At 33.8% G+C, this 20963-nt stretch overlaps 1 protein-coding gene across 3 annotated transcripts; it reads right to left on the reverse strand.

Annotated features, from left to right (window-relative positions):
* Positions 1–1350: 1350 nt before the first annotated feature.
* LOC117923930 lies at positions 1351–17662 on the reverse strand. 3 transcript variants are annotated; one of them, XM_034842429.1, is made up of 9 exons: positions 17458–17659; positions 16967–17325; positions 10343–10403; positions 8267–8502; positions 4492–4693; positions 2801–2932; positions 2581–2648; positions 2368–2486; positions 1351–1774 (listed from the first exon to the last, which is right to left on the reverse strand). In XM_034842429.1, exons 2-9 carry the CDS (start codon positions 17288–17290, stop codon positions 1708–1710), a joined length of 1209 nt encoding a protein of 402 aa, XP_034698320.1. In that variant the 5' UTR covers positions 17291–17325; positions 17458–17659; the 3' UTR covers positions 1351–1707. The 3 variants fall into 3 exon arrangements, with proteins under 3 accessions (XP_034698320.1, XP_034698319.1, XP_034698321.1); XM_034842428.1 differs by having other exon boundaries at positions 16967–17347; XM_034842430.1 differs by lacking the exon at positions 1351–1774 and having other exon boundaries at positions 2396–2486; positions 2556–2648; positions 16967–17347; positions 17458–17662.
* Between the last annotated feature and the right edge of the window lie 3301 nt (positions 17663–20963).

A 20963-nucleotide genomic window follows, 5' to 3' on the forward strand; every position in this document is an offset into this window, starting at 1 on the left:
TGCGAACAGAATGACCAAGTTGATGGTGTGGCATGTTCAGATGCTCTGATACTGGTAAGGATGGTAAATTTGACGCAAAGGGGTGTAGCCGTGTAGGGCGAGAGGGTAGGCAACTTTTTCTAAAAGACACTTCTTTTTAATGCAATAACCTTGATACCGTTTCCGCCCATGTAAAAAGATCACATCAATTTTAAAAAGGTCACACATAGTACCCTCAGGGATGAAGGATGTGCCTAATCCAAGGATACGCCCACCCAGAGAATATACCATTCCCTCCACACTAGCATGGTCATGGGCAGACTTTATACAACCAGAAACTGCAAAAGCCTCTCTTTTTCTCCTTGACATGCAAAATATCAACAATCCATTCATTGACATTAACGATCATCGCGCCGGCTGGAAAGGTGCATTCGGTTGTAGCTGTCAGGAGGCAGACACAAGAAAATTATTGGGACAAGCAGTCGTGACCAGGATAGTGATGGATTCGGATACCACACGATGTAAGATTAGAGAATAATTCAGATGTCAAACAGTCTAGTTAACATGTTGCAGCATTGCTGATCCTCGTGAAGAAGTATCAAAGTCCAATTTGATTTTCGTGTCTTCACTTTCTCACACATGAAAAATAGCCAGTCAATTTTGCACTGCTCACGGGTAAAAGAATAGTGACAGGCCAGTGACAGACCTTTTCCACTAGTCCACAGGCAGGCAATAGGGACTGGTTTGGAAGTTCGAAATGCACAAAGATGACGAAATTAGAGGATTGGGAAAGGAAGGCAATCTACAAGGGGAGGCAGAACAGCCTAGCATCCTATCATCATATGTAGTCAATAGTCATGTAATCATGAAGAAACTTGATAATGATTGATAGATCAATTTTAATGGGGCCAGAGCAAAGAATGGGTGGAGGCGACTATGATGTTGTCCGGTGGCCACAGATACCGTTGGAGTTCAGTGACTGAGAATGGAGCGAAGGAGAAAAGAGAAAAGGGCACAAAACTATGATTGAAAGATGCGATCCAAGTGAAAAGAATGTTTGGGCAAAGTGGTAGGACGTGCGATGGAAATGACGGGGTGGGGGCATGCCTTCTTTTGAATTATTTACGAAAGAGATTCCTCTAGGCTGGGGCTCAGATTTGTGTATTTGAAGCATGACTTTGACTTGAAATAAAGGGCTTGGTGATTAGTACATACCAAAAAGAAAAAGAACAATCCAAAAAGGAACACTTTCTGATAACCAATCTTTCTTTGTTAAGTACATCAAGCTTTGGCCTAATCAAGAGGACTAGGTCAATTTTTCCACCTCATGCCATTTTTCCGAATTTAACCGATTCTGGGGCAACCCCTGTCAGGTAGTAAAAGAGGCAGCTTCATAAAATTGTGTTAGTCCACTATATCAATAGAGCATCCAGGTACAGTTACATAATTTTAAGTGACACTAAAAGGCAAGTGACCGCAAGGAAATCCATCTGAGACGCTTATGCCCCATTGAAAACCATTTCTAGGGCCATATCAAACTAAAGAGAGATCATGCCAGGTTGAATTACAAAGGCAATGATCAGATGGAAATGAATTCCTATTTCATGCCATATACATAATGACATAAATGATATAACAAGGAAGAAGCCTACAAAATCCCCCAGATCTATTCCATCAATCCTCAAAATTATATAAAAAGTTTCACTGCCAAGCAATACAATGAAGGGGTCAAGATCTTCTCTCTAACTTCCTTTCACTAGATCTCTTTTCTTCTGCCTCTCGTCGTCTCTGTAGCCTGCCATTTAAGTAGAGAATACAGACTGAATGTCTCACTGGAAGCAAGGAGAAGAATATTGCATATGACACTCAAAAATAAAAGGTTAAAGTCAAATCAATTTGTTACCGGTTTCAATAGTTAAAACCAGTTCGGATTATAATAAGAACAGTACAACAACCCCAGTTACATAAAAATACTTCACAATTTCTCTCTACTTAAGGCAATTTCCCTTTACTTTTTACAGGCCATCTGCATTACCTTCAATCACTTCTCAATTGCATTTTTCAAGCTTTTGTGCATTTGCTTCACCCCCAGAATGCTTTTTCTATAGCAGTAATATCGAATGTTGACTTCTCACAAGATCATAAACACAATATGCTTTTACTTATAACAGATGTCCATATCAAAAATTATCAAGAGATCTTTTTAAGAACTAAAGCTCTTAAACCACTTAAGTAGATGCATTTCATATATATTGTTCAAAAGCCACTGGGGAGTTTGCCTTATTTCCATTGTAGTACAAGGGAACACCAATGAGAAAACACAAACACTAGGAACTGGAGAGAGCTGAGCAAGAATAAAATCCAATGTAGCAAGTAAATAGGACTTACGCAAAAGCACTGTATCCAGCACCAGCATTAGCTGCAGATAAGAGTGCTGCATGTGCCCCTACACTTGACATAGAATCCTGCCCTCCAGAAGGAAGAGGATTCCTTCTATCCCCATCCACCTGAAACCAGATAAGTTATTAAAATATAGCAATCAATTAACTTAAATTGGTATATTACAGGAAACATACATATATATTATGCATGGACAAAGACCTTATCCCACTTTGATTTCTTATTCTGCCTACCATCCCGCGTCACAGCATCAGCTGCAGTAGAAACACCTGCAATTCATAGGAATCCACCATGAACTGTAAGATGATGACTTGTTTGCAGAGGACACCACAAATTAATAAATTGAAGGACTGAAAAAGGAAAATTTCCTCAAGAGTCCTATTTTCATTCAATATGTTCACAAGAAAGGTGAGTTTTTGACCTGGAAGAGGAATGTTGATTTTTGGAGCAGCAGCAACGATTCCAGTTTGTGCTCCTCCAGCAACAAATTCAACCTTTTGACTGCTCTTCCTTTCTTGTTCCTTCCTCTCCATTTCACGCTTCATATCAGCTTCTGTAAAGAACATGCATTAGTGGCTAAAGTTATGTTTATTGTAAATAACATAGGTCTCTTCTGGTATGTTTGAACAGGAAGAAGTGATAGTCGCTTATGTTTATAAATAAGTATCACAACAAAATAAACATTTTATATAGGTAACATTTTTTTTCCCTCCCGAAAATCAAACTGGAAACCTACCAGGATCCCACCCCCAACACTTTGCTACTTGAACCAGGTTTCAAGGGCTATGACAAGTGGCAACAGAATAAGCAGTTAAGACAACTTTTAAGAAGCAAGAACCAGCAAGAAAGAATCTGAAAGTCAATATAAACAAATCTCAATCAAATTACAGCATATACCCTGACCATGCAGATTCTATCACTCAAAATATTCTGTTCAGCTATTGACCATTAAGCATGCGAGTAGAGGTGGCCAGAAACAACATGACAGTGAAGGGTCGAACCAAACATCAAGTTGGCTGGCAAAGAAGGATTCATATAGCTGAACCCAAGTAGCTGGATCAAAGACTAGTTGAATTCATTTGTTAGGTATATGCAGATGTAATATAGTCTCTGCAACATATTGTGGTCAGCATCCAATATGGATATTGTTGCCATGCCAATGCTTTGATTGGGATGAGGCAGGCTTCCTTGAACTTGAAGCTGCATTTAGTAATAGATAGTGCAGGCATGTGATCTTCTATATAGGATTGGTGAACAGTCTCAGAGTCTAAGATCATGTTTGGTAGAGAAACAAATGGAACTCAGATTTGTGAGAGGACAAGATTGAAAGTTTGCATAAAGCAATTCTCTAAATTAAGGACATTTTGAATAGTTGACTGGGAGATTAGAAGAGGAAAGAGAGAAGTATGGCTTACAAGCCCACCATGCTTATCTTGATGTATTTGGAAGTGAAGCAATAAAAGAATCTTTGATGATGTTGATCAATCAGAATTGTAGCTGAAAAATGTTTTTGTGAATTTTTTGTTGAATGGTCTGCTAGATCAGTAGGAAATAGAAGCCTTTCTTTTGTAGATTTCATTTGATATTTAGCTTTAAGGATCAAGGAGTTTTATTTTCCTCATTTTTTTTTTCTTTTAAAATCCTTATGAACATCACAAGTACAAGGGAAGTGCCCTCTTCTTGGCAATTGTTTCACAACATTTTACGTCTCAAAACATTTTTTTTTTTCATTGTTCAAAATGCCAAAAAATAATGTTCAAAACAAAAATCTTTTCAATTGCCATGCTAAATTAATATTAACCAGAAATATGACAGAAGTAGGAGTTTTCAGTAACCATTTCCCAGGTCTACTCTCTGCAGTACCAAATGCAACATATTTAGACAACTTGAAGATGCATAGAGTCACAAAAGGTAACATGTAATAAGAACACAAACATGATAAAAGAATATTGTCAGAAGCAAATGGAAAACCTTGCCGCATAGCTGTGTATATTTAAAACATAAAAAAGGGATTGATAGAAAGAAAGAGGAGAAGAAAAAGGAATGCATGCACATACACATGAATGCACAAGCACACACACAGTAGAGAGAGTAGAAGGAGCTGTCAATTACCTATCTCATCATAGTAGTCACTTTTGTCATATCCATGAGGGTCAAACACATCTTTACTGAAGCAAGATCCTATCTGATCAATGTCTTGATACCTCACTGCATGTAGCAAAAAGTCAGGGTTCCGATAATCCTTCCTATTTCTCACTTCTGCATTAAAGCTTTTTCCATGTCTCTTATATGAAAGGAACTTGTTTATTTTTTCCTGCAGCATCAAAACAGGAGGGAGAAAAAATATCAGAAGGCAATGGGCTAAACATCAAGTCACAGTATTTGAGTGATTTTAATACTAATGGAGTTTTGAAATTATGCCCAAAAAAGGAAAAAGAGAAAGAAGAATACAAATAAAATTGTTTTAAACAGTAAGCACCAATAAATTAAGATGTCATTTGGGAACATTTCTATTTTTAAAAACAAAACATAAATATTTTTTCAATTATTCTTTCAATTTAATTATAAAAAAAAAACATACTCGGTAGTTTTTAATTTTGTTTCTTGTTTTTGAAAGCAAAAAAATAAAAAACATGTTTATAGTTATATAATTAAAAAAAAATGTAAAAAAGAAAAAGTTATTGGTGATTTTTCAATGATTTCTTGTGATATCCAATGATCATAAATGAACCATTAATATCGTTTGTTTGAGGGAGAAGAATAAGATGCAGGTGGAATGTGTGTTAATTATCCATTTTAAAAAAATTGGTAATCATAAAATTCATAAAATTTTATACATTTTTTATTAAAAAAAAAAAAAAATTGCTAACAAATTCTTAAAATAAAAAGTGAAAATAGTTACCAAATATGACTTTTAAAATAAGACAAATTCTTGATGCAGTACTTATAGCTAATGAGGCAATTGACTCGATGTTGAGAAGTAATAGTACAGGGGTGCTTTGCAAACTTGATATTGAAAAAGCTTATGATCATGTAAGCTGGAATTTTTTACTTGAGGTGTTAGGAAAAGTGGATTTTGGACAAAGGTGGATCAATTGGATTAGTTGGTGCATCTCAACTCCAAGGTTCTCGGTTCTCGGTGTTAGTGAATGGTACTCCCTCAGGGTTTTTTCAAAGCTCTAGGGGCTTAAAGCAAGGAGACCTGTTATCTCCATACTTGTTTGTTCTAGCTTTGGAGGCACTTAGTTGCCTTCTTGGAAGGGCAAGAGAGGGTGGCTAATTATTTGGTTTCAAAGTGTTAGGGATAAATGGGAAGGGCTTGGAGATTTCCCTAACCAAGAATAAGACAATCAAAAAAGATTATTCTCCCTTTCCATATCAACTCAAAGAAGAGAAATTCCTCAAAGGAACTTAGATTGGTGCTCTAAGCATATAAAAAAATAAATATAAATAAATAAACAAATGAAAGATCCATTAGAAGAAGAGCAAGGATAAATCACTTGCAAAACCTCAAGGCTTCATTTGAATCATAAAGCACTAGGGGGGAAATAGGAATGAATTTCAAATTCCCTTATTTGGTTTGCCATAGAAATTACTAAGAAAAATAAAATATAATCGATATAACTTAAAAATTTATACATTTTCAAAGCATGAAAAGAGATAAATTTGGAGAAGCATGTAAGAAAGAGTTTATTGAGTTTAAACCTATTTCTTGTTTTTCACTTTTTCTTTCATTCCATTATTTCCATTTTCCCCTCCATTTTCTTTATCTCATACTTCCCCTTAATTTTTTACAAGATCTAAATGGAGACTAAAAATAAGTAAAAGCATACTAGAACTATCCCTAACTATTATAGTAAAATATTAACACCCAAATATTTCCAAAAAAAAAAAAAAATCTTAAAAATGAGTAGCAACATACTTGACCTAATCCTAACCATTAAACATTGACATCAATGAGCCAAGGCACCTTAAATGTGTTGTTCTCTGTTTTGAGGCAGGCAAATTAGAAGAGGTGATAACCATTAAAAGGCGGGAGAATTGCTTTAATTAAAAGAATGTTTTGAGGCAGGCAAATTAGCAGAGGTGATAACCATTAAACATACTTACAAGTTGCAGTTAACAGAAAGGCAAGATTTGCAGATTCATTGGTTTGGACAAAGGCAAAAAGAAACTGGAATTCCTAGCTTGGTCAGGGAGTTCCAAAATTGGGATATAAAGGAAGTGACTACCTTCATGGACCACATTTATAGGGTGGAAATGCTTAGAACCAGAGAGCATGCAAATGGATGAAAATTGACAGAAGATAAAAGGTTCTCTATCAAATTGTTCTATATAGATAAAAGGTTCAGCTGAGCTATGATTTCTAGCTAAGGAAATCTAGAGCTCTTTGGCTCCTATAAAGGTGGCTTTTTTGTGTGGCTCACTGGCTTGATGATGAGGGAAAAGAGTTATTCCAAACTGGTGCTTATGTGCCAAAAAAAAATGGGAAGAGTGTGGATCACTTTTTCAATGTGAGATGCCAAGGGACCTATGCTTTATGATGATCGCTCTTTTTTGGTGTATGTTGAGTGCTTCCGAGAACCACAGTGCAGATGCTTCACAGCTGGAATGGCAAATTTGCTGGAAGAGAAAGAGAATGTGGAGGACGGTCCAATGTTCCTGTCCTGGTGTCTACGCAAAGTATGCTGGAAGGCCTGGTCTTCATACCTGCCCTGGGCTTTACTTGAGGCCAATTCTACTTGTTCATTGTCACCAGTATTGGGACTTTTGTATCCCCTTCCAAGGTGGGTTTCTTTACTTGGAAGTGGTACGGGGGTGGGTTTTCACCATCAATCAACTAATGGATAGAGGAAGGATTATCGTAAACTGGTGTCTTTTGTGCAGAGAGAGTTAGGAGTCAGCCAACTTCATTGCAAGGTGGATTGCTCACACATCACTACAGGCACTACATGCCCTGCTTTCTACCGTCCTTGGCATTTCTTGGTAAAGTCTTTAATTTTGATAGTTCTCTGGTAAGTTGCCATGGCAGTTTTGTTGCCAAGAGGAAGAGGAAGATGTGGAAAATTGCCCCTGCACTTACTATGGTGTATTCAGAAGGAATTACACCGGTCCATTCTTTAAAGGAAGGAGCACTTGGAACTAAGTTTGAAAGCCCTCCGTGTGAAGTTTTTATTTATGCGGTCTAGGGATTCTATAGAGGAAGGACACTTAACCTTTTTTGGATTCACTGAAAGGTTGTTATTTATTAGCTTAGAACCTTATTATGACCACTACTTTTTCTTTTTCTGTTTATTTGCAGTGTTCATTGGAGTTCCCTTCAGGAACCTATATATTTTTCTTCCTACCAAACCCCCCACACATCAAAAAGGAAACAAAAAAATCCAGGAGCTTGAGCATATAATGCTAGGATCTCTATAAATCAGGTTGATAGAATCTAGCATGGATGGGAGGCACTCCTTGTATCAAATTTTAACGTAAGTATTGGATGTAACCAATTGGTGAGGGTTCTTTGGCCCTTTCTCTTCTTACTTTTCAGCTTTCAGGTGGGAAAACCTTGCATACTTGTATCTCCTTTGGTTGTACCATCTCAGGCACCATTCTAATAAATTTCTTTGCCTTACCTATCAGAAAATACAACACACAAAGCTACCAGTAGAAAAAACGTCTCTAGTCTTCATTTCTAGAGACCCAGAAGTATTAAGTTTTTAAGTGTTGGAATGGCCAAAGGAGAGAGTGAAGATCGTAGGACCGATTTCAGGATCTGTATTTTTAGATTTTCAGATCAAATTCTTTAAGACCTCAGAAAATATTATTAGAATCGATGTGAAGTAGAAGCTTTCAGCAGTAATCATATCTTGCTGGCTCTTCTAAAAGAGGAACTTACTTGCAACTCATCAGAACACTTGGCTTTTGTTGGTGGTGGAAGGAACTTATCCAATGGATCAACATCTTTCAGCGCTTCTACAGTCATCTTAACATCTTCATCAGCCTCTGCAGCTTCAGCTTCTGTTACGGCATGAGTAATTAGATCAGATTGAGATGGATCTAATTGTTCAGATGATTGAGGAGGAGTTGCTTGAATGCTCGTTGTCCCCGGGGACATTTTTTCTTGGAAGTCACCTGCAAATGCAAATACATGTTGAGAATTATAGACAGAAGAAAAGGTCCAGACTTTCAGTAGTAACATAACATGGTTCAAGAAATAAATATCTAAGAACATTCTATATTTCTCTTTCTTTTTTTATAACTATGTTTCTTAACTCACCAAACATTAAATATTCTTGATTATAGTTATTCAAGAGAAATAAAATTAATTTCTCTAAGATCTCGAGCTGACATAAAAAATGAATTGGTTCAAAATGAGAATATTAATGCCCATAACATATGCAAATGCCAAATCCAATAAGAACAATTTATGCCAAATTAAAATTAAAAAAAAAAAAAAGAGCATTCTATATCTCTCTTCCTTTTTAAACTATGCTTCTCAATTTGCCAAATATTAGATATTCTTGATCATAGACATTTGAGAGAAATAAAATTAATTTTAGTAAAATACCCCAGCTACATACAAAATGATAATAGGTTCAAAATGGGAATTTTAACGCCCATTAAATATCCAAACTCCAAATTAGACAACATTATCATATATTTGATAGGCTAGATAAAATTCTGATTTTGCAACTATTGTCTACAGCAATATCAAAAGAGCTCCATCATATGAGGCCCTTGTTAGCAAAAAATAAAACAAGCAATGCCCAATGGAGGATTATTTATTTAAATATAAAATGAATAATTTATCATTGATGGATCAATTTCTCCCATGTCAAAAATACACTCCCCTAATACATTACACATGACCCTATACTACTGAAAACTGTGAAAGAGATAGAAAATGCCACTCAAATAAAAAAAAAATGGTAAAACATGTAGTGGACTTGATCTAGCCCTAGACAAAATCAGCCTCAAATAGAACAAACAAACCAGCTATTCCTTCAAGCCATATGAACCACTGTCATCATATTGACAAAGCCACCCTAAGTGCCATTGGATTGAATATGTATATCCTATAATCAAGGATAAAAATGTTGATACCAACAAAAATATCGATAAAATATCTATGTAAATATCAATATAATAACAGTAGAAATAAAAGAATCATGAAAAAAAAATTATCAGAACAAAAGAATCCTTGAAATTAACCTCAAAACATCAAAACGTTGAATGAAACTTTGAGAAATAATAAAACAATCAATAATGCATAATTAAACTACTTTGTTTTTTTAAATAAAATAAATATGATAAAACACCATTAGTCAAGAAAATATTCTACGCCGATGATAAATGACCTTGAAAGTGAACACATTAAGATTAGAATATTTATACCTTATAAATGTAAAAAAGTATATTTATTAAAGAATCCAGGTCTCCAAAAGACTAGTGCAACCACCACCTTTTCCACAACTTGAGATCCAAATATTACTGGACTCAAAGACTGTAGTACTGCTGATGACAGATATCATGTAGAGAAACTATGAGGATTTCACAACCTACATAGAGCAAATAGAAGGGAAATTTTGAAGGTCATTAATACCAACAGATAGTCAAGTTGCTCTTCTCAATTCAGCCTTTAGGATGTATACTCACATCTTCAAAGGCATTATAGAGTTGCAGTCCTCAGAGCAATGTAGTTTACTGTTAGTAAGTCATAGAAATTAAAAAGCTCCTTCCTCTTATATAGGTTTAGTTGATATTAGTTTTTTCAATTTGCTGCTTGCCACTAACATCCATGATACAAGTAAAACCACACCATTATACAAAGCAATGTAACAAGAACTGCGAAAATTAATGTCGCTAGGCATTGAAGTTAGCACAAGGTCAATTAAGGAAAAAAGTCTTCTGAAAGATAACATGATTAAGAAATAGGATACTGGTGTAGCAGATACATATGCATCACACATACCATTAGCAGTTTGAAGCTCAAGGCCAAACATGACACGACCAATGCTTACAATTTCCCCTTCCTGCAGTTAAATGAAATCAAAACAAAGAATTAACTAAAGCAATGCATTTTCCACCAAGCAACACATTTTTTATTTTTTTGACAGGCAAAATGAAAAGACATATTAAAAGCACCTGGAAAAGAGAGCATCAGAGTGCACCAACCAACAGTTAATTGAAGATACTAATCCAAAAAAGATATGATGCAGAAATGACAAAGCAGCTGTTTGGTAGCAGAACAAGACCTATTTTTGGCTTTTTTTAGAAACATGTTAGCTGAGATAGTAAGAAGCTTAGGGGTGGATAGATTTGTAGATTTGGGCGAGCCGTGGAATCTAGGGGGCGGCTGGTGGCGTGTTAGTTTTCTGGGACAACAAGGCAGTGCAGATTGTTGGGATGGAGGCAAGGGTGTTTTCTATTTCTTGCATGTACAGGTCCTACAAGGATGGATTTGTGTGGATTTTTACTAGGGTGTATGCGCCCATCTAGAGGAAGGGAGAGGGAGGGTCTTTGGGATGAGCTAGGGGATATAGGATGGATCCTGGGTGTGTGGAAGGGGACTTCAATATAGTCCTTTTGCCGAGTGATCGTAATAGAGGGGAGTGATTTACTGTAGTTAGGAGGGGGTTCTTAGACATTAAAGAGAGCTTGACTTATGTGATCTCCACTTTTGTGGGGGGTGGAGTGTGGGGTTTACCATTGACTTGTTGTGGCAGGATGAACAACAACCAGTCCAAGTCAAGGCTAGATCAGTTTTTGGTGTCAGAAGGGTGAGAGAGTTACTTCAGTGGGATAATGCAGAGCACATTGCCAAGGCCAATGTCAGATCAATCTCCTATTTTACTAGATGGGAGATGGATAAGAGGAGGAAACATCCCTTTCAAATATGAAAATATGTGATTGAAAGTTGATGAGTTCAAAGACTTGATAAATAGTTGGTGGTGGGGTTATCACTTCAGAGGTTTATGCAACTTTGTTTTGACTTCTAAGCCAAAAGCGTCGAATCAAATTTGAAGTTCTAGAATGAAGAGGTTTTCAGCAATCGTAGTTTTAAGAAAGGAGATGGCTTTTAATTAGGTGGGTTGGGGTGACGCACAGGAAAGGAAATCTACTCTTTCTATGAGGAGGTCAAAGCTATAAGTGGGCATCTTTGAAAGAGGTTTCTTAGACAAAAAAAAATTGAGAGAGATTTGATTGAAGAATGGAGACAAAAATACTAGATTTTTTCATAAGATGGCTAATGTGTATTGCATAAGAAACTTTTTGGGCAAGTTCAACGTTAGGGGTTTGGACAAATGAGGAAATAAGATTAAGGAAGGGATTGTTCAAGCTTATCACAATTTGTTGTTTGATCTAGGAGTTTGGAGACCTACAATTGATGGGATGTCGTTCAAAGCTTTAAAGAGTTAGGAGGTTGAAGGTTTAGAGATGCCTTTCTCTAAGGAGGAGGTGTTCTATGTGTTATTGAAATTGAACGAGGCCAAAGCTCCTCACCTTGATGGGTTCTTTATAGCCTTTTGGTAAACATGTTGGGACTTTATGAAAAAGGAGGTTTAAGCTTATTTAAGGAATTTTTTTTATCAAAAAAGGTTTTGAAAAGTCTAAATGTCACTTTCCTGATGTTAATTCCTAAGAAAGGTGAAAAATCCTAAGAAAGGTGGTGTCGAGGACTTGAAAGATTTTATGCCTATTAGTTAGGTGGGCAAGTTATATAAGCTATTAGCTAAGGTTTTGGCCAATAAACTGAAAAATGAGGTCAGAAGAATAGTTTCCAAGTTCCAAAATGCCTTTGAGAGGGAAAACGAAATATTGATATCGTTCTTATTGTTGACTAAGTTGTTGATTCTATGCAAAGGAGCGATTCTAGTGATGTTATTAGTAAATTAGATATTGAGAAGGCTTATGATCATGTTAACTTGGGGAGGTTTTTGCTAGCTATTCTAAACATAGTTCAAAGTTGCAGTATTGGTCGTTGATTCGAGAGGTCTTGAGGCATATCGGTCTCGGCATCTTGGATCTATGTTAGCCGATATGCAAAATATACTAATTAAAAACTAAAATATATTTTAAAAAATTATTACAATAATAAAAAAAATTAACACAATTAAATGAACTTAAGAATTAATAAAATAAACTTCTTTCTTTTAATATTTAGTTATATTAATATACAATTTTAAATTATTAAATATAATTAATAACTATTAAATATTTAACTATAAATATATATATATATATATATATATATATATATAAAATAAAAATATTCTAAAATACTATTATTATGCTTTATGGTATTTTATTTTATATTTATATAATTAAATTTATTAATTCATTATTAATGATTAATATCATATTTATTTTAAAATTATTATATATCCATATTTAATACTCGTAACATTTTTCATATTTCAATTTGTTATGTTTTTAATTTCTTATAAATATCCTATATAATTAATTTTATAAATAAATTGTCATATATTAGGAATAATTAATTTCATAAAGGGAATAAGATTAAAATTTCCTAAATATATTCCGCTACTTTCTCAATTCCTAAATTCCAAACCAAAGAAGAGGAAATGAGGCATCGTTCCTCCCACCCACCCAACTTGTCATCAACATCACTGATGACCTAACTTGTCGCCAACCATCAACAAAGATGATATTGCTATTCAACGACATCAACACTTCCAAATGAAGAAAGAAGAACTGCAAAAGCATTGTCATTACACCTACCCAATTCATTGTCGACCATCAACAAAGAGGATATTGTTATTCAACGGCATCGATGCAATCGACAAGTAAGCAATAAAGATTGAAGAAGAGGGTCGGGATCGGAATGGTGCCTCAACCAATTCTAGCGCTACCACTCACCATCGTTCAATCCAACGACAACGAAGAAGATCGTTTTGTGGGTTTGAAACCATGGATTCTAGTTAACTCGGTGTAGTTTTAGTGAATCAAAACGAGTTTTGCCGATTTTTTATCGAGTTAGTACAAAACATGTACCAGGTATCCAACTCGTCAAGGAGCTTGGCAAGGCAGATATGACTCAACCGAGTCGTATCGAACTCAGCCAATACTTTGAACCTTGATTCTAGAAAAGATGGGCTTTACCAAAAGTGTATTAAATAGATCCTTTCATGCATTTCTACAATGCGATTCTTTGTCCTTATAAATGGTACTTCATTCGGTTCCTTCCAAAGTTCTAAAAGATTGAGATAAAGAGACCCCCTCTCTCCCTATTTATTTATGATGGCGATGGAGGCCCTCAGTTGCCTTTTGGAGAGGGTTAGAGAGGGTGGTTTTTTGTAGGGAGTCGGGGTTAAGGGGAGGGAGGATGAGGGGGTTGAGACTTCACATTTGTTGTTTGTTGACGATTTCCTTCTTTTGCGAGCTTCTCACTCTCAAATGGTTTATTTAAGTTGGCTTCTTATGTGGTTCAAAGCTACCTCAAGTCTAAAAATCAACCTTGAGAAAAATGAATTAATCACTATAGGTGAGATTGTCAATGTTGAAGATTTGGTTGTAGAGTTGGGTTATCGAGTGGGTAACCTTCCATTTACTTACCTAGCTCTTCTTCTAAGAGTTCCTTTCAAGATAAAATTAGTATGGGATAGGGTGGAGGAAAGGTTTAAACTTAAGCTCTCAATGTGGAAAAGGCAGTATATTCTAAAAAGAGGAAGACTCAATCTAATTCGTAATACCTTATCTAGTATACCTAACTACTTTATGTCTTTGTTCAACATTCCTAGTAAAATAAGAATGAGGCTTGAGAAGATTCAAAAGGATTTCTTTTAGGGAGGAGGCATATTGGAGAAAAAGCAACACTCAGTGAATTGGTCAATTATGTGCAAAAAAGGGAAAAAAAGGGAAAAGGGTAGGGTGGTTAACATTAGAAGTCTTTCTTCTCTTAATAAGGCCCTATTGGAAAAGTGGAGTTGAAGATATACCGCTAAAGGAGATGCTTTTTGGAAGCACGTTACTCAAGAACAATATGGAGAGGAAGAAAGAGGCTAGAGATCTTGCATTGTGAAAGGTGAGTATGGAGTAGGGTCATGGAAAGCTATTAGAAAATGGTGGGACCTTATCAACTCTAAAGTTTCTTTTGAGGTTAGGGATAGGAGGAAGGTGAGGCTTTGGGTGGAGAGATGGTGTGAGGAGGAATCCTTGCAAATATCTTTTCCCACCTTGTATGCCTTAGCTATGAATAAAGAGGCATGGGTGGCAGATATTTGAGAGGAGTGTATGGGAGCACTGGAACTCTTATTTTTCTAGACATTTGAACAACTAGGAGTTGGATATTGTGGAACCTCTTTTCTTGAGATTGCCTAGGAAGTTGCTGAAGAGGGGAGAGAAAGATAAGGTGGTGTGGATGGGCTCAAAAAATAGTGTTTTCTCTATAAAATCATTGTATTCTATGCTAGAGTCGAGGTGCTCAATTTTTTCCTTGAAGTTATTATTTGAAATTCATAGGTTCTATTTAAAGTGAGTTCTTTTCACTTAGGAAGCTTGTTGGGGGAAGGTTTTGATGTTAGAACTACTTCAAAGGAGTGGTTGGTCCTTGGAAAATAGATGCTCCCTTTACAAAAGTAAGGTATAATCTGTTAACCACATCCTTCTTCACTGCCCTAAAGCTAGGGAGCTACAGTACCTTTTTTTTGGCTTTATTCGAAGTCACTAATGCTCTTCCTTTATCAATTAAAGAGGCCTTATTAAGTTAACATGGCTCCTTTGTGGGAAGAAAGTGTAAGAAGGTTTGGCGAGCTGCACCAGTGAGTATTTTTTGAACTTTGTGGAGAAAGAGTAATCTAAGAGCATTTGAAAAAACGAAGCAATCAGTTCATTCTTTGAAGAGTTCGTATGTGATAAATTTGTTTTCTTGGGTTAAGATGTACATTGCAGAAGGAACTTTGTCATTATTCGATTTTGAAGATTGGGTGGGGTCTCAATAAGGGAGAGAACCTTTTTTGTGTTTTCCCTCTTCCGGCTATGCATTTTGTTTTCCCTTAAATACAAGTTGTATATCTTGGTGTATAGCTTTTTACATTAATATATTTTTTTTCTCTTGCTTACTTACCAAAAAGGAAAAAAAAATGATGAACTACATCTTTAGAGAACAAGTGACAAATTCCTTCATTAGAAAAAAAAATGTTGGATCTGATAATACAAAATGTCCAAACATCATTTCAAAAGAGACACATCAATTCACAATCACAATAAGTCTATGTCAATTGTTGGTATTTAATGCTCAACCTTTTTGTTTTGATCATGAATGCATTTAATAAGCATATCCAAATCAACACCCGTGGTGCATCAAGTTCATTACTTGTTTGTGATGTTGCTTTAGTACATATGAGAATAGAGACTAGATCACAGTTTGAAGGAAACTTCATGTTATGAAAAAATGTTAAAGAAAATTATTTTCTCATATTTGTTTTGAAATGGAAAATACGAAAGAAAATCAAATATAGTTAAAATTAGTTAGAAACTTGCATATAATTAATATTGGTTAGAAACTTACATATTTTCAAATTATTTAATCTTGATATTAAAGAGTTAAAATATATTAAATGAATTTGAAGTAGTATATAAAAAAAATTTATTGACTTAAATTTTTTTATTTTCCTTTCCTTTTACTTTTCCTCTTTATTTTCTTCCCCTTGCATTTTCCCTTAAATTTTTTGGAACCCAAACATAGCCTTAGGATCTAAAGATTTGGGACAAGTAGGATTAAAACACAATTTATATAAAAGTCTAGTAAAAGTACCTGAGAAACAATGAATAGTTGAATATGAATGCTCAAAAGATACCTAAACATGGTAGTATTTCCACCTAGGACTCAATATCTGTTGTGAAGGGGAGAATGGAAAACATAATAGACAAAAATAAATTGGTTAATGAGTGGAGTGTTGAGTGACTTCCATCACTAGTTTGGGTGGTTACCCTCATTGTTGAGTACTATAGTGTATTCTATTTTCTTTATTTACTAGCTTGTTTTGACATTTCCTGGTGAAGTTCAACCCCTTCCATGCCTTTGAGCTATCTTATTGTTCTTGTTAAAGGAAAAAAAAAAAACAAAGATAGTTACAATACCTGCATTGATGAAACCTTTATGATGAAAAAAAAAAAAAAGAGAGGAAAAATAGAATTAAGAAATGAGTACATCCATGGTAGGCTACAGGTCAGACCTATTGACCACAACACAAGAGAGAATTCATGTGCAACCATGTGCAACAAATGTGTCAGGAAGATATAAGCAATTTGATTGAAGCAAAAGGTGCATAAAGAACAAAAGGAAGAAAAAACATAACTCAGATTGAAGCAATAAGAAAAGACATGAACGTTTTAATTTAATGTAACTTAATGGAGACATTAGCATCTAAATAGACATAAATAAGACACAAAGATTCATATAGCTCACCTAAATGGTTAGTATATAAGGCTTTCTCATGTTATAGTAGTTGCTGTAATATTAAAATTTTATCATCATATAAAATAGCTAAAATTCAACAATTTCTTCTTCCTTTTTGGTAAAGTTACTCAGCAACCAAACAAAGGATAACTAGGAAAAAAAAAAAGAATATACCTCGGCTTCAGGTGACATTGCACTTTCATCATGGCCATAATCAACGATAGTGAGCCTTCCTCTTCCAGGCTTCTGAGAATCCAACAACATCGGCTGGGGCAGCGGAGAGGAAGAAGGAATCTGAGCCTGTTGGGGAGTGGTCTTCGGTGTGGAATTGACATCGAGAAGTGGAGGCGTGTTCTCATAATTGACCTCCCTATCACTGTTCTTTAAATCTTCTTCTGTATCATCTCCATCTTCTTCGTTCTCAATATCATCCATGTCCTCATCATTGTACACCGCCAACAACGATATACCCTCGAATTCTTTCTTTTTCGAAGCCATCAAGTTCAAATCCGGCGATTAATTCTTCAATTTCACTTTTAACACAATTGGATTTCACTGCGTCGAAGTAAAATATCAACTCAAAAAATAGGCGTATGGAATTCCGCTAATCAAAACCCTAAAACTGATGCAGAGAAGATCCAAACGTTCCAAGATAGTGATAATACCTGATGAGGGAGATGAAGCTAGGGTTTCGGATTCCCCTTTAATATCCCCTAACTTTCATTCCTAAGGGACCTTTCCGTCTATCCAAAAACGGAATTCCTTTATTTTCCCTTTCTTTCTTCACTCCTTTTTTGCCCTACTCGATTTTGCTCAAACGGCGTTGCAGGAGGGGGACGAAAGGGTGAAGGGAAATTAGAAATTAGAAATGCTTTTCTTATAACGGTTCGTGTCAAGGCAAGCAGTCAGAACCAAAAACGATTCGTTTTAATAATGTGACCGGGCAGACCCATGTCCAATTGGGTCGAGGAACAACCCGTCACTAACTATCAAAACCTGGGTTGCTTTTTATATTTTTAATAATCAGTCAAATGGTATTTGAAAATAAAATAATTAAAACTTGAGTTGATTATATATAAAATTAAATTTAAAAATTAGTTTAATTTTTATTTTTATTTTCCTATTTTTATAATATAATAATAATAATAATAATAATAATAATAATTTTCAATAAAATAAGTTATAAAAAATAATATTTTTAATTATTTAAAAAATATATTTATTTTAATTTAATTAAAAAAATTTAAAATAAAATAAATTAAAAAAAAAAAAGTTAAATTAGACAAAACTAGTTATAAAAAAAAACTATTTTAAATAAACAGGACGAGTTATAATAGAAGTAACTCGTCCTAAACACACCATGTTCTCATCCCTATAATGGTGAATGTGATTGTGATTCTTGTTATCAGATAACTTAGGCCATTTTTGTTTTTCATCTAAAAGAACCTTTAAAATCTTTATTCATTATAACCTAAATTCAATTATTATATTTTAAGCAAAATCTCCACTTTTTTCTTTTTCTTCTTTAATATAATTTCAACTATTTTTTTTTCCTTTTTTTCTTTCTATTACTTTTAAAAAAAAAAATACAACAAATTTTGTAACATTTTCCATTAATTTCTTTCAACTTTTTTTTTATTATTCTTTTAATAGTGATGGGTTAAATATGATGAAATTTCTAATGTTTTCCAATAGTATTAATTGAACTTGATTGTATAGTATTTGTTTATGAGATGTTTGGTAAAATTTAATACTTATTGTTTAATGACTTAAGTTGAACTTAAATTAAATTATAATTAAGTTGTTAACTTAAAATTTATTACTTGATTTTTACTTTAAGTATGAAGGCTATTTAATAAAATTAACTTCAAACTTATTCCAAATCATCAAATTGATATATCTATTCTCATAAATTATAATTAAGGCAAAAAATGTTGAATAACAGTAGAACTCATGGAATAATAAAGGAGATTGTGAAAGTAATTAAAGATAAATAATAGTAAAAATGTAAAATGAGAATGTAAACCTAAAAACAAGCTAGTTATTTTTACTTATTACTTAAAATTATTTTTGACTTTAAATTATATAATTAAGTTATTTTATCAAACATACTTAATTTATTTAAAGACTTAAATTAAATTATTAATTCACTTTAAGTTATTAAATTAATTTATTAATCACTCACTTAGGAAATATTTGATAAAACTTAATACTTATTATTTAATGATTAAATTGATTTTAAGTTAAATTATATTTAACTTGTTACTTAATTATTTATTTAAGTATTAAAGTTATTTAATAAAATTAACTTCAAACTAATCATAAATCATCAAATTAACATATTTATTTTTATAAATTATATATAAGATAAAATAAATTAAGTAATAATGGTAGTAAAGAAGATCATTGAAATAATTAAGGCAAATAAAGTAAAATGATAAAATAAATATTTAAATTTAAAAATAAGTTAATTATTTTTACTTATAATTTAAAGTTGTTTTTTTATTTTAAATCATACCATTAAGTCATATTAAGTTATTAAGTTGGTTTAGTAAACACTCGTTTAATTAAAAAATATTTTTTCAAATAAAATGGATGTTAAAATTCATAAGAAAATCCTCGCTTGAAAGCTTTTACAAGATTTTTGTTATAATAAGTCGCTTGCTTTTTGCAATAAAGAGAAAAGTTTTTAAGGAAAAGGTCTAATTCTGTGGGCTGTTTTAGGCTTCCGCGTAATAAAATACACCGGTTGAAGAAAGTTCATTGAACTATCTCTTCATCCTACTCCCCTTCCGAGGTGGGATGGATGGATGATGCCATGATGGAGATGGATTAAAGAAAGATCCATTATGAGAGCTTGAACCAAAGGTTGAAAGAGTGAGGAAGAGGCCATTGGACGATTGATGCCATGCTGCTTGTATTTGTTAAATAATAAAATATAATAATATAATTCTTTTGAAAAAAAACTTTTTAATAATAAATTTGTTGATAATATATTTAAAAATGATATGCTATTTCTTAAAAAAAAAAGTATAAAATAATAGAATATATATATATATATGTATGTATATTGTTGAAGGCTGGCATTATCAGGATCACTCCAATTTCCTGATTTATTCGCCTCCTCAACTGAAGAAGATGCTTCCCTCCTTTGACTTGCAAAAGATGTCTGAACAAGGGGTTCGGACACACCCTCCTATGCCTTTATTAGTTTCGCTCTATAACATATTGATATTTTTATGGGACTCATCTCCCTAGAAAAATGTTTACCTTCTTTGACTGTGTGGAGGCCTTTTATAGTGCTAAGAGTTTTGTCCCTTTGAATGGTGGAAAGACTTTTTGACTGTCATGATAGTGCTTAGAGGGTGGTAGAACCATCATTATCCTATAGGCGGCTGTCAGAGCTTGCTGAAGGGATGGTTTTCTGTCATTCTTGTCTTTTCACTTTGCAGGCGGCGCATTGCAGGTCGTGGTAGGTCACCTGAAGTGACCCAGGAAGGTCATGTCGAGTATGCTTTTGGTAAAATGAGTAATGATTGCCCGCGAAACATGATCAAGAATCTTGTTTGAGACGCTAGCCACTGGGTTCGGATTGGACATCCGAACAGGGGGTACGCACCGCATGTCAGTCCATGTGAACGTCCGAACAGAGGGTTGGACGTTCCACGTGTCCAATGGAGGAGTGTCTTGTGAGGCCGCCACGTGTACGTTTAGGGGTGGTCCCCTACATATATAGCTTCCAATATATAAGAAAAATAAAATAGTAAATTTTTTCTTTTATTTTTTACATATATTTTCAGATTTAAATATTATATTTATTCATTTAATAGAATTTAAAATATTAGCACACTTGTACTTTAAGATTAAATTTAATAATATCAAACATAAAAAATAAATATTATTGATTTTTAATATATATATATAGGAAATATCATTAATTTTAATAATATATTTACGATTTCATCGAATTCAATTATCAATTCTACCATTCTACTACAAATCGATAATTTTTCTAATTATATCATTTGAAAATATTGGTTATTTAAATATTAAATATTAAATATTATTTTTTTCAAAATTCAATGGAGTGAGAAAATCTCATTATATTCTTTTATTATTTTTTTTTCAATTCCTTTACAAGGTAGTTAAAGGGTAAATTGATTCAACCATT

The sequence above is a fragment of the Vitis riparia genome, chromosome 10, assembly GCF_004353265.1.
Source record: "Vitis riparia cultivar Riparia Gloire de Montpellier isolate 1030 chromosome 10, EGFV_Vit.rip_1.0, whole genome shotgun sequence".
Lineage (NCBI taxonomy): Eukaryota > Viridiplantae > Streptophyta > Magnoliopsida > Vitales > Vitaceae > Vitis > Vitis riparia.

What these genes read in the sequence shown, in the direction of transcription:
- LOC117923930 (XM_034842429.1), bottom strand. Translation starts at nt 17,290, where the DNA reads ATGGCTTCGAAAAAGAAAGAATTCGAGGGTATATCGTTGTTGGCGGTG. An exon ending in AGTGTTCTGATGAGTTGCAA is followed by an intron (nt 4,694 to 8,266) that starts GTAAGTTCCTCT and finishes TTGATGCTGCAG; the next exon opens with GAAAAAATAAACAAGTTCCT. An exon ending in AATCAACATTCCTCTTCCAG is followed by an intron (nt 2,649 to 2,800) that starts GTCAAAAACTCA and finishes TATGAATTGCAG; the next exon opens with GTGTTTCTACTGCAGCTGAT.